At 44.3% G+C, this 13,814-nt stretch overlaps 1 protein-coding gene across 3 annotated transcripts; it reads left to right on the forward strand.

Annotated features, from left to right (window-relative positions):
• Positions 1–261: 261 nt before the first annotated feature.
• Positions 262–11,239, forward strand: SLITRK4 (SLIT and NTRK like family member 4). 3 transcript variants are annotated; one of them, XM_067722427.1, is made up of 2 exons: positions 262–632; positions 5,171–11,239. In XM_067722427.1, the coding sequence occupies exon 2, from the start codon at positions 5,221–5,223 to the stop codon at positions 7,735–7,737; it is 2,517 nt and encodes an 838-aa protein (XP_067578528.1). In that variant the 5' UTR covers positions 262–632; positions 5,171–5,220; the 3' UTR covers positions 7,738–11,239. The 3 variants fall into 3 exon arrangements, with proteins under 3 accessions (XP_067578528.1, XP_067578527.1, XP_067578529.1); XM_067722426.1 differs by lacking the exon at positions 262–632 and adding an exon at positions 1,325–1,489; XM_067722428.1 differs by lacking the exon at positions 262–632 and adding an exon at positions 1,619–1,988.
• The last annotated feature ends 2,575 nt before the right edge of the window (positions 11,240–13,814 follow it).

A 13,814-nucleotide genomic window follows, 5' to 3' on the forward strand; every position in this document is an offset into this window, starting at 1 on the left:
TTTCATCTCCTTTTCTGTCTCCCCGAGGCATCCCGTAGGTCTCTTTCCTTTTGCTCCTCCCACACCCTTCCGCGCAGCCCCCAAACTCCAGACCTTGTCCCCCTTCTCTAAAGTCTCTCATTCACCGCCACCCTCCCGAACCAAAGTCCCCTCCCGGTCACCACCAAAGCCAGGAGAAGTGGAACGCTCACAATGCCTCCCTTATAGGGCTTGAGCTGGGAACTGGGCATGCTCAGTAGCTAAAGCAGATTTTTTTTCTTTTTTCTTCTTTTGGTCGCAAGTGCGGCATCTCTCTCAGTCCCACACCTTTCTTTCCTATATCCCTGTCCCCTCTCTCCACCCCCGGCCCCTTAATCAACCACGCTTAACCCGTTCCACACCGAAGGCTCGCAGAGTCCTGAGGTGCAGAGAATGAACCCGTCTCCTAAACCCACTAAATAGTCCCACTTTGGGCTAAAGCTTCACACTTTTGCCTTAAAGCCCCCAGCCCCTTACGCGCAGACAGGTAGGAGTAGTGCGAACACTACTGGCTCCCAGGAAACTGGTCCCAAGAAGGCTCCATCCAGGATCGCCCTTTACCGAAGAAGTATTCCCGGAGCCCTCTGTTCTGCGGGGGTGACAATTAGCCAAAGGTACCGTACCCGTGATACAAAGCCCGAGTGCGATTGTTGCCTTGAATGTCATTGTTGTTGACTCACCCCCCTCGATCCTGGAATTATTCAATTCCGCGTAGACTCGACGCCCCTATCTACCTCCCTCGACCCCCCTTCCCCCAGGCTCTCCGCCGTTTCTTTGGCTTTGCCGGGGTTCTTGGTTGCTCTCTCAAAGGAACGCCCCGGGTGTGTGTGTGTGTGTGTGTGTGTGTGTGTGTGTGTGTGTGTGTGTGTGTGTGTGTGTGCGCCTGCCTTGGTTCTTAGGGGACTGGGGGAGGAGAAAGGACTCGACTGTGCGTGTATGTGGCGGGGGGATGGAGGCTGGCGCGCCCGCGTTAGGGGGCTGGGGTCTCTACGCGGGAGGAAAGGGGTCGCTCCTCCCTAGGGGGTGTTTTAGGCAAAAGGAGGGGGGATGCCGGGGGGAAAGTGCGCTGTCTTTCCCGATGTGTGGGCAGAAGAGGAATCAAGTGGGGGTGTCTGGATGGGGAACTGGGGGAGGCCTCGGGAATGTGCTGGGGTCGAGGTGCATTAGTGTCGGGAGGTAGGTTTGCGTGTGTGCCCGTGGGGGGGGGAGGCGGGGGCGGGGGCGGGGAATCAGCGCTTGTATGTAAAGGTGCAGCCCGTGTGCGAGGGGCTGGGTGCGCGCGCGCGGTGTCTGGCCGGGGGCGCGCGCGCGCGCGCCGCTGCCCGCCTGCTCGCCTGCGAGGGCTGCTCTTTGGGTTTGACGGGCAAGCGGGCGCGGAGGAGCTCGAGGTCGAATCACATATAGACCGTTGTGGAAACTGCAGCGCGGATCGCGGCGCGGAGGGCCCTGCGAGAGCCGCCGGGGTCCGTAGGTGGGTGAATTTCCAGCGGGGGCTGCGGGAGCTGCACCGACACGCGCGGCCTCTTCCACCAGCTCAGCCCGGCAGCGCGCGTGTGTGTGTGTGAGTGTGTTGTGCGGGCGCGTGCGCGTGGAGGGGGCAGGTAGCTTATTATTTTTAGTTTGGGTCGTGTTGGTTTGGGGCGAGCTGAGTGGCCAAAGCGGCTGTAGTGGCTACCGCCCGCCTCCCGCGCGCCGTGCTTGGCTGCCCACGGCGCGGTCGCAAGTCCCTGAGGACCAAAAGAATCTGGTGTCCTTAGCATCGCTGCCCCCCTGGCGGCCGGGGCGACAGGGAAAGTGTCCTGTCTAGGGTGATGAGGGCTGTCGGGGCCGCTGCGCTGGGCTGGGCTTTGTTTTCTGCGTCCCCCTCGCAGGCACTCTAGGCGAACGTAGATCTGGGGCTCCAGGCAGTGGCCCGCGAGCTGGTCGGAGACTGCTGGCACCCGGCAAGACAGGGAATACGAGAGAGGCCGGTGGGTAACTCATAAAGCCCTGCAAAGCCGGGCAAGCGCTGGCAGCGCGACTTTGCAAGATGCCCGAATGTTGAGCTGATTTCTGGCTTAGTGACAGCAGCATTATGTGGCTGGCCGGCGTTGGGGGAAGGGTAGGGGTGGGCGCGCAAGGGGGAGCCTGGGCCGCCGCTCTCGGCCACGGAGCCGCGGGGTCACTCTGCCTGTGACAAGCGGGCTAGTGACGCCCCAGTGGCCATCACCCTCGTGGCCTGAGCCGACCACCTCTTCCACCTCAACCACCGCACGCCCGGGTCTATTAGAGACCGACGGAAACTCCAGCAGCTGCCCCTTGTGGGACTGGAGCGCGCGGAGAAATGTGTGAGCAGCGGGGCTGAAGGCCCCCGCGACATCCCGAGCGGTCCCCCCGCCTCCGCTGCCCGGCTCACGAGACTGCCGCTCGGGCCCGGGACCCGGGAGGGGGCTGCGTGCCGGCTCCGGGCACCGAGATGCGGCAAAACATTGCGGTACGCGCCATCGCCGGCGACCCCTCCAGCCGCGTCGCTGCCGGCCCGAGGTAGCGCACAGGGGGCGGCGGGGACCGCGTCTCTCCGCGAAGCCCCCCACGCGCGCCCTAGGCGGGAGGGCGTAGGTTTTCCATGCCGGCTCCGGTGAAGCCACCTCGGCCCACCCTCCCCGGTCGTCGGCCCCTGCAGGCCGGGTCCCTCCGTGTGGAAGCGGAGCGCCAGGCGCGGCGCTCGGGTGGATGCCGGATTTGTGGTAAGGCCAGGTTTGTGCAGTCCTGGCCGGCCGTGGGAGCCGGGCGTCCTGCGCGGCACAGAGAGCGAGAGACCGAGAGGTGGATAGGGAGACGGGCCGCCCTGGTCACCCCGAGAGATGGCTTTTGGTACTCAACTCATACTTTGTGGGTTTGCTTTTTTTCTTTTTGCCTTCCCCCCTCTCCCGATTTTAAAATGTACATGTTTTAGTGGTACCATGTGAATATGAGGTTTCTTTCGCTTCATTCATTGCCCCTTTCCCTTTTGGGGGGCTCCCTTCTCCTTGCTCTTTTTCTTCCTCTCTCCACTTCTCCTAGGTCTCTTGTCCTTTCAGTCCCTCTTCCCTTCTCTCCTTGGCGGATCGACTCCCCCTCTCCCTTGCTTGATCCTCCAGCTGCCTGCGGCTTCTGTTTCATGCGAGCTGCATTTGGGAACTTCTAGCTCGTCCTTGCGCTGTTTTCCCCCCTTGCTACTTAAAGTAGAAATGAGGAGGAGGAGGGCAGCTCCTTATGCAATTTCGGATCTGTTGATGCTCCTTGTTCTTGTGTTTTGTACTGAATTCAGGTATTCAGGTGTTTGGTTTGGTTTGGTTGCTTTTGAATTTCTTTGCGCGGGGCGGGGGGAGGGAGGAGGGCGGGGGTAGTAACAAGAAAAGACTCTAATGAACCAGAGTAGCTGTTGAAAACCAGATCTGTAGGAAGGCCAAAGAGCATGTGAAATTTTGATTTTACAATGAAAGTTAGTTTGGATGATGTCATACTTTAAAATTATGACTTCTTTCTGCACTGCCAATCAAGCTATCACTGTGAATTGGGGAAATGCACGTCTATATGACAGCCAAGGAGCATCTCGGCAGTGCCGGCTGTATTCCGAACCAAACTACTCAAAATGCAAATCTTCGTGGGTCGTGGCTAACGAATTGTCTACCTTGAGGCATGTTCGGTTTTACCACTAGCTGATTCCTCGTGGGCAAAATAAACAAAGGAGTTTCTGAGTGACACTTCTCTCCTTGTATCATTCCCTCATTGTGTGTTCCTGAGTGATTTATTTATTTAATTAATATTTGGTGGTAACCATATTGAAATTGCGGCCAGCTTCCCATTCCAGATGGAAAACACTCACACGGCTAAAACTGCATCAGTAAAACGCACAGTGCTTGCTGTTCCTTTTAATCTTTTCCATGAAGCATCGCATATATTTGTATATGCATGCAGTATGGAAGGAATTGGCAGCCACGGGTTAATTTGCTAAGCATGAAACTCCACTAAGTGATTCTTGATTTAGTTGTAGACAGGGACAGGGGGTGGTCATATTGGGAGAGGGGTGTTTGGGAACTGATGATTTTAGGGCAAACATTGGCTGTGCTAAATGTATCTGGTGCTGCAGATAAAGCCAGCCGGGGATTGTAGCGTGTGGACTCCTCTTCATCAGCAGTGGCGGTCTGTGGTCCAAGTGAAGGAGATCGGCATCTGAGCCAAGCTCAGTCGGACCTGGGTTCAAAATGGCACACAGAGGAATGGGAGAGGGCCAGGGAAGCAGGAGAGCCAGGTTTTGGGGGTGGGAAGGCTGTCTGGACATCAGCTAGGCAGTGCAGGGGCAAGCAGGTTTCTCTCCTGCTTTCGGGGACCCAAAGACAAAAGGCATTTTTCCCCCCTGCTTGGGAAATGACTGACAGGAAGCTAGATACCGTTTATTTACCTGAAACTCAAATTTGGCCGTCTTCTACTTGGTTATTTTTCTAGAACCTCGCAGGGTCATCTGTGTTTTTTTCTGTTTCTGTTTTTTTTTTTTTTTTTTACAGTGTAGAGCAGTGTACAGGAGTGAACTGATTCATGGCAATGTGCTCACCTCTGGCTGAAGCTCAGACAAGTATCTTTCTAGGGTTTCTTCCATCTTGATCTTTTGACTGTCCCCTCTACAGCCACCCAGTCCTCCCATCACCATCCTTCATGGAACCCAGGGCCCTAATGTCTTCTCTGCCTGGCTTCTTACCAAGCTGAAGCCTAGAGAGTAGACATTTACAAATTGAAATTCCTTTGTGGTGCTGTAGTTGATGTTCTGCGATCAGTCATTTGAGTCGCCAATAGGAAGCTTAAGGTCTGGATTCAAGGGTGAAATTTGGTGGTCCAAGTAAAAAAAAACTATTTTCAGATTGTTCAGGTTTAAGCATAATCAGCAACCTTTTTTTCCCTGTTGTTTGTTGTGTGTTCTGCACATGTAAGATTTGTATAAACTACAGGCACGGAAATAAAATGTATGGTATTTTTGGTAGTTCTTGTTTGACCGAGTGAGAATACTTGGAGTTTGGGGTGCCTTAAGAACACAAAGCTAATTATTATAGCCGTGTGTTCGCTATGGTATGATTTAAGCACAAATTCTTCTTCAAGTAATGATCATTGAAAAAAATGTTTTCTTTTTATTTTTTAGATTATTTCTCTTTATTCAGAAGCATAAAGTTGTTTGCTGATTGCAAGAAGATGTTTCTTTGGCTCTTTCTGATTTTGTCAGCCCTGATTTCTTCAACAAAGGCAGATTCTGACATATCGGTGGAAATTTGCAATGTGTGTTCCTGCGTGTCAGTTGAGAATGTGCTATATGTCAACTGTGAGAAGGTTTCAGTCTACAGGCCAAATCAGCTGAAACCCCCTTGGTCCAATTTTTATCACCTCAATTTCCAAAACAATTTTTTAAATATCCTCTACCCAAATACATTCTTGAATTTTTCACATGCAGTATCCCTGCAGCTGGGAAATAATAAACTGCAGAACATTGAGGGAGGAGCCTTCCTTGGGCTCAGTGCATTAAAGCAGTTGCACTTGAACAACAATGAATTAAAGATTCTCCGAGCTGACACTTTCCTTGGCATTGAGAACTTGGAGTATCTCCAGGCTGACTACAATTTAATCAAGTATATTGAACGCGGAGCTTTCAATAAGCTCCACAAACTGAAAGTTCTCATTCTTAATGACAATCTGATTTCCTTCCTTCCTGATAATATTTTCCGATTCGCATCTTTGACCCATCTGGATATACGAGGGAACAGAATCCAGAAGCTCCCCTATATCGGAGTTCTGGAACACATAGGCCGTGTCGTCGAATTGCAACTGGAAGATAACCCTTGGAACTGTAGCTGTGATCTGTTGCCTTTAAAAGCTTGGCTGGAGAATATGCCATATAACATTTACATAGGGGAAGCTATCTGCGAAACGCCCAGTGACTTATACGGAAGGCTTTTAAAAGAAACCAACAAACAAGAATTATGCCCCATGGGCACAGGTAGTGATTTTGACGTGCGAATCCTCCCTCCGTCTCAGCTGGAAAATGGCTACACCACTCCCAATGGTCACACCACCCAAACGTCCTTACACAGGTTGGTGACCAAACCACCGAAAACGACAAATCCATCCAAGATCTCTGGAATCGTGGCAGGCAAAGCCCTCTCCAACCGCAATCTCAGCCAGATTGTCTCTTACCAAACCAGGGTGCCCCCTCTTACACCTTGCCCAGCACCTTGCTTCTGCAAAACCCATCCTTCAGATCTGGGACTGAGTGTCAACTGCCAAGAGAAAAACATCCAGTCCATGTCTGAACTGATACCAAAACCTTTAAATGCCAAGAAGTTGCACGTTAACGGCAACAGCATCAAAGATGTGGACGTCTCCGACTTCACCGAGTTCGAAGGACTCGATCTGCTTCATTTAGGCAGCAATCAGATTACCGTGATCAAGGGAGACATATTCCGCAATCTCACGAATTTACGCAGGCTGTATCTCAACGGCAATCAGATCGAAAGACTCTATCCCGAAATATTTTCAGGCCTTCATAACCTGCAGTATCTGTATTTGGAATACAACTTGATTAAGGAAATCTTAGCGGGCACCTTTGACTCGATGCCAAACTTGCAGCTCCTGTACTTAAATAATAATCTCTTAAAGAGCCTGCCCGTGTACATTTTCTCAGGAGCACCCCTTGCTAGACTGAACCTGAGGAACAACAAGTTCATGTACCTGCCTGTCAGCGGGGTCCTGGATCAGCTGCAGTCTCTCACGCAGATCGACTTGGAGGGCAACCCATGGGACTGCACTTGTGACTTGGTGGCATTAAAGCTGTGGCTGGAGAAGCTGAAAGACGGGATTGTCATGAAAGAACTGAAGTGTGAGACACCCGTGCAGTTTGCCAACATCGAACTGAAGTCCCTCAAAAATGAAATCTTATGTCCCAAGCTCTTAAACAAGCCATCGGCACCCTTCACAAGCCCTGCACCTGCCGTTACATTCACCACCCAGCTGGGGCCCATTCGCAGTCCTCCTGGGGGTCCAGTGCCTCTGTCAATTTTAATCCTCAGCATCTTAGTGGTCCTCATCTTAACTGTGTTTGTTGCTTTTTGCCTTCTTGTTTTCGTGCTGAGACGAAACAAGAAGCCCACGGCGAAGCACGAAGGCCTGGGGAACCCCGAGTGCGGCTCCATGCAGCTGCAGCTGAGAAAACACGACCACAAAACCAACAAAAAAGACGGACTGGTCACAGAAGCTTTCATTCCACAAACCATAGAGCAGATGAGCAAGAGCCACACCTGTGGCTTGAAAGAATCCGAAACCGGGTTTATGTTTTCTGATCCTCCAGGCCAGAAAGCCATGATGAGAAATGTCCCCGACAAGGAGAAAGATGTATTGCACGTGGATACCAGGAAGAGACTGAGCACCATCGATGAGCTGGACGAATTATTCCCGAGCAGGGATTCCAATGTGTTTATTCAGAATTTTCTCGAAAGCAAAAAGGAGTACAATAGCATAGGCGTCAGTGGTTTTGAGATCCGCTATCCTGAAAAACAACAAGACAAAAAAAACAAGAAGTCACTGATAGGCGGCAACCACAGTAAAATAGTTGTGGAGCAAAGGAAGAGCAGCGAGTATTTTGAACTGAAGGCAAAACTCCAGAGTTCCCCCGACTACCTACAGGTCCTTGAGGAGCAGACAGCTTTGAACAAGATCTAGGTCATGCAATCTTACTTCCTACAGAGGACATTTATTTAATGATGAAAGTGCCTTTTGTTGACTTCTAACTTCCAAATACTATATTATCAATAGGCATAGAGGCAGGTGTTTCCAAGGGTGTCTCATTAACTGTAGCTGCAAAGATGTGTCCCGTAGAAGAGAATTCCCTTAATAGATTTTACTACATAAAACCTATACTGTGGAGTCCTGTGGGGATACTGCAAACTCTATTGCCAAAGGGATGCTTTAGATACATAATTCACTGAATTTAACCTCAAGAGGCAAATCTGTTTTGTACCCCAATGCAAAACCTTCGTCTCTTTGTGCTCTGTAAAGCAAACTCAAGAAAACTGTACCAGTGTTTGTACCTCAGCTGGGTCCTTCATCTTGCACGTAGATTCAGTTGGTGGAACTGGAATATTCCTTTTGATTTGTGGCATTGTTACAACTCTGTGTAAAGATTCTCTGAAAAGTTAAAAAAAAAAAAAAAAAAGCATGCCAAGAGAGAACATTCGATAGTATTTGTAAACCGGTAACCTTTATGGCCTGCATCTTGAAACTGCTGGATTTATAATGTTAAATTGTGCAAATATTTGTTTAAAATATACCATGCATTATATAACTATAAAATAAATTTGAACACTTTAAGCATTACCTGTCTAGACATAAAACCTAAAAGAGAAAAGAGAAATCAACGTGAGTTACCTAGCGTTTGCGGTGATCTGAAGAAATACGTGATGTTTATCAGAATTAAACATGGCTCAAATTCAACTAATATTAGAGTTTGTTCTCAGTTATGTGAAATACCCACAATCCTTAAAGGTTGTCCAAAATTAGCAAAGTGCTTACCGTGTGAGCGCACCCAAAGCTATTTTTGTAACATAATTCATATTTATGAAGTACTTTGTATACTAAATAGGAAAATATGTACTCCTTAATCTGTATTTAATATGCCTGACTTGTTTTCCTGATCACAGGGAATTTATCAATAAGTATACATTTAGACAGCAAAAATATACCAAACTGAAACTGAAGCTTATGTGTACAGAAATATTCTGGACATTGTGATCAGGTATCATTTAAAAACAAAACAAAACAAAAAAACACACAAAAAACAAAAGTACAAAAAAATAGTTCTGTGCTATTCTTGAAAATTTAGCATATTATCTTCAGATTTGTTACCAACTGTGCATTTTAAAATAGGTTCCTTTGTTTTATGGACTGTGTGTGGGGCAGTTGTCATTTGCCATCACTTGTCTTGCTTTTCAGAATTCTATGAACTGAATTCAAATAGTTTTCACTACAAATATTTAAAAAATTAATGAGTAAGGTTAATAGTTATATCTTGTATGCATCAGTATCCTGTTCTTTCATCATTCTGACTACTATCAGATAATCAAGTAGAACAGTAAACATCATGGTGATCGTGGCTATCAAAGCCACACTGTAAAATGCTTTCATTGGTCTCAGATTAGTTCACAGTCTGCAAGTACAAATGATATGCCACTGTGTTTGCTTGTGCTGTTAACTTCTAAGTCAAAATTGGTCAAAGGAGGGAAGCACTTGATCATGGGAGATATTTTAATATTTTTAGGTTCTCCTGATTAGCAAAGGAACATCCTGAAACACACTGCCTTCTTGGCCTGCCTGCATATGTATATTTTTCCTGCTCCATGTCTTTATAGTTACTGTATTGATCAGTAAGGTGACCAAGAAGGTAAATGTAGGCATTCTTCATGAATTTCAAGTGGCACGTGTTTTGGTGCAGCTTCTAAAATGATATTATGGTTAATGTCGTAACAGCAGTCCCTTTATTAATGACTAATTCCAGGGCTTTATGTGTTTGTTGCGAGATAAAAAACAAACAAACAACTTGGCATTCTTGGAGGGGTGTGTGTGTGTGTGTTTGGGTATACATGCATACATATAGATAATTTGGAGATTTTTGTTAAATAGCAAAATAAATTGTCTCCATATGTATGTGCTGGTGCTCTTAAAACTTTAATGTGTAATTTTAATTTTCATGACAATGTGAAAACTTTATATGAATATTAAAAATAAATAAATACTTGCTTTCTGATCTTGAAAGAAAAGACATGAGGATGTGTGCCCAACAGCCTGTTTGCATCTACAATTTCATAAGAACTTTTAATATGCCATTACCATGCTTGCACGCATCCATGGACTAAAGGGCTCCTAATGCATACTGACAGGATAAAGATGGGAAAGCTGAAAAGAAAGTTTTAGTTTATTCTGTCAATAAAGTATGGATTGAGGAATCTTAAGTAGGTGCTTATGGGAGGAACCGGAAAGCTCTATCCATGATCTGGGGATGATAGGTCATTGGGATGATGACTTTTATTCAGTGTGGTGATGCTTTGAAGAGGTTTCAATGGCAAGAGTACCTGCCTCAATCCCAAAGCTTGCTGTAGCGTATTGGCTATCTCATACTCTTCTTCTGAAAGGTATAAATGTTCATCTTTTCCAGAAAAAAAAAAAGAAAGAAAGAAAAAGTAATTTAAATGTATGTGGTTCTTTGGAGGTTCTAATTGTAAGTGAATGACAGTAACACATCCTTGGTTAAGGCTGATCTATTTTCCTTAACTGAAGTCATTGTGCCTACCTTATACAATATATATGAATTTACATCTGTCTCTCATTAGTTCTACTTGTACATTTTATGATAATGTAGTTAGGCATAAGTTTTGAGTTGAGTACAAGAGCAGTTAAAATACTGTTATCTACATTGTGTTGGTTTCAACTATAACCTTGATAGTTAGTTTAACCCCTGAGGAATGATCTATATGTCGGTACAGCATTTTTAGTGGAATTTGATTTAAATCTAGAAAATCCAAGAAGAGCTCATTTCTAATGTGGTCTGACACATCATGGGCTTCTTGGCATTGTATCATGTGTTTGGACTCTGTTAGAATGGTGGCAAGGGCAATTAGATCCTTTGAAATCAGTGAAGAGGTGGAGATAATATGTCCATGGAATATAAATCAAGTTTTAAATTATTTTTTTATGAAATCAATAAAGATTCCATTCTTTAAAAGGAAATCTTTGTGTAATTTTATGAGAAAGCAGCTATTAAAATATGGTGATTCAAGTCTATAAGTCAATTTATATTCTATATTTAGTTTTCCATTCTGAATGATAAAGTGAATAAATATATTAATAAGAAAATCATTTCAAGACCAGCTTTCTTTTGTTGATTTTAAAAAACAATTTCTTTAAGCCATAAGGATGCATACATTATACAGGGCATGGCCTCATGAATAACGTCAACAGGTATTGCAGAAATAACAACACATCTGGAAATGTATGGCAGTAATATTAATCTATGATATCTTTTGCATGATTTGTACATTGACATTGTTTGAAATGAGCACAGTGAGTTTTTTTTGTTGTTGTTGTTATTGTCGCATCCAAAGAGCTGGGGAGAAAATATATTAAGAATGTATTTATAATCACTATTTTGAAATAAAGTAAAGAAAACACATTGTATTGTTTTTACCCTGGTTTGATTATTAGTATTTAGGTTAGTTTATAAGACAAAAAATCAAGTAATGCTATAAAAGCTAATGTAAATCACAGAAAGGAACTGTTTTAATGACTTTTGTTTGCTTTTAATAACATCAAGGTATTAGAGAGACTTTATTAAATGCCATTTTTATGAACGTATTAATAAAATTGTTTGCTACAATGGTATTTCTGAAGCAACACTTTGTTAAATATGTTTATCTTTCCACTATTTTTCAGAAGAAATAAAGCAGTACCCAAATTGATCTTTACACCCAGATTTGAGGGTGAGACACAGAGCTTTAGAATACTGTTTGTGTTAAACTTAATTGCTAAATCTATGTTGAGATGTTTTCCTTTCGAACATCTTTGCAATTTGTATTCCTTTCCACTGGCAGCCTCTTTGGAGAAGAGCCAGACAGTGCCAAGATCAACATGTTTTGATTCTTCCCCATTCCCATGAATCAGTTGGAATCTGATATAACTGCAGATAAGCAAATATTACTATTCAATCTTAACTATTTGAATACTTTTAGAAAACTTCAGGTCCTCTATAATCCACGGCCAGCTTGATTGGTTACAGTTAATTATCCATTTCTGGGGTTGACTGATTTTTATTTGGTTCTTTCAGAGATGACCAAAATCATCAATCCATCATTTGGTTGAGAAAAATGAACCAATTGCATTATGGTTAATTTGAAGGCAGGAAAAATTATAAACAGGCCAATAAAGTGGACTTAAGGCATGTTTTCTTATGGGAAGAGATGGAAAGACAGAGGGAAACAGAGAGAGAACATAAATTAACATTGCTGTGGTCTAGCTCTATAGCCAGCTATGCTGAAGACCTGAACGGTATAGATAGCACGTATGAGTACTTCTGGCCTAAACGTTTTATATATCACAGGAAATACATCACGTGATGGTGTGACATTTTAGTTCTTTTTGAGTACTGAGCACAGGGCTTTGGGTCCCAGCCAGTCAGTTATATAGACAAGGAGCATCAAATAAAGGTTTGGCTTCATTTCTAGTGCTCGGTCAATTAGTCCCTATGGTCAGATGGGCTGAGCTAAAATATCCTGCTTGTGGCTTCATTTACCGGGAATCACTGGCAACAAATCTCAAGTTCAGTTGTTAACCTTCAATCTCAGATTTGCTGGGGAATCTGTCCTTTGTTAAATTAAAAGCAAATGGGAGGCTAAATGAATTTTAATAATTTATTTTGTACAAAACTGCCCTCAGTCTAATTTTGAATTTCATTCGTTTCAGTTTCCACTGGTTGATAAGATTGCATTTTAGAAAGGTTACTCAAGGAAGGAAAACTGCGTTGTCTATCTCGTATGAAACTCTATGACTTTTTAATTCTTTAAAGATTACTTTTAGCCTGTTGTTCCTATGTCTACAGAGGAAAAATGAACGAGGGCTCTGAGACAACTACTTGAATACTTTGAGCCCAATAACTGCTACTGAGAATAAAAAGATTCAAATGTTTCATTAAATCATAATTAGTAGATCCGCTGACTATAGAACCCGGAACCAGGAAAGAATTACTCAGCCCTCCACCTTCGTTTGTTTTTGTATACGCTGGCTAAATAGAAATTCTGCAGATTCAATAATACAACAAAAATGAGAAATTACTTGTTTATCTTAAAAAGCTCGTGGAGAAGGCCTTCAGAGGGATGATCTGAATATGTAATGAAAAATATCACTCTCAAATTAGCTATAGGAAGCAAATAGTCATCTAAGGTTCCTAAACAATCTATTTCTCTGAGTTGGCACCTCACAAATACTAGCTCGTGTCATACACTGCTGGTTACCAGCCTGAGGAAGCCATGTTGGGCTCTGTTCTCCCTACTAAGACTTGCAATGTATATTTCCATCATTGTTCCATGTAAACTGAACCATTGTGGTAAAATTCTGGAGTTGATACTCAGTAATTTTAATGCTGTTTTCACTAATAAAAGTCTTTCCTTATAGGTCATATTTGTAGCCATTCAGTGTGTTTATTAGTGTGACATTAGTAAAGCTCAACATCAAAAAGAAATGCAAATAATCTGGTTTTTAGATGATGTGTTGTTCCATTAGTTTATACAGCAGGCCAGGTCTACCCACCTACACACACACACACACACACACACACACACACACAGAGGAATACACACAAAGAGTGAATTATGCACAAAGGAAATTATTTAGTTGATGTAAACAAATAAAATGTTTCTGCCCTGACTATGTAGATTTTTCAAATCAAAGTAGGTATTAGGGCCCAAATAATAATTCGCCTTCTTTTGGCTTCACTTTAAATTGCAGCCTGACCACTGTGGCATAGATAGTAGAAATTAGGCCCTGTTTATCTCCCTGGACTTCCTCGGATTTCAGTAATGTCTACTGTCTTGAGATTTGCTTTTGATTTTCCTTATTTGTTAACTTTATCATAATTATCATCCTCAGTCTCTAAGCTTCCTTGTTGTATAGCGCAGTATGGAATTGCCAGGTAACCATCCATGGTGCAAATCAGTGTGGCTACTACCTTTCACAAATATTATCCAGAGAACCAG

Source organism: Pseudorca crassidens, chromosome X (assembly GCF_039906515.1).
Source record: "Pseudorca crassidens isolate mPseCra1 chromosome X, mPseCra1.hap1, whole genome shotgun sequence".
Lineage (NCBI taxonomy): Eukaryota > Metazoa > Chordata > Mammalia > Artiodactyla > Delphinidae > Pseudorca > Pseudorca crassidens.

Excerpts from the sequence above, each read along its gene's own strand:
- SLITRK4 (XM_067722427.1), top strand. The coding sequence starts at position 5,221 with ATGTTTCTTTGGCTCTTTCTGATTTTGTCAGCCCTGATTTCTTCAACA.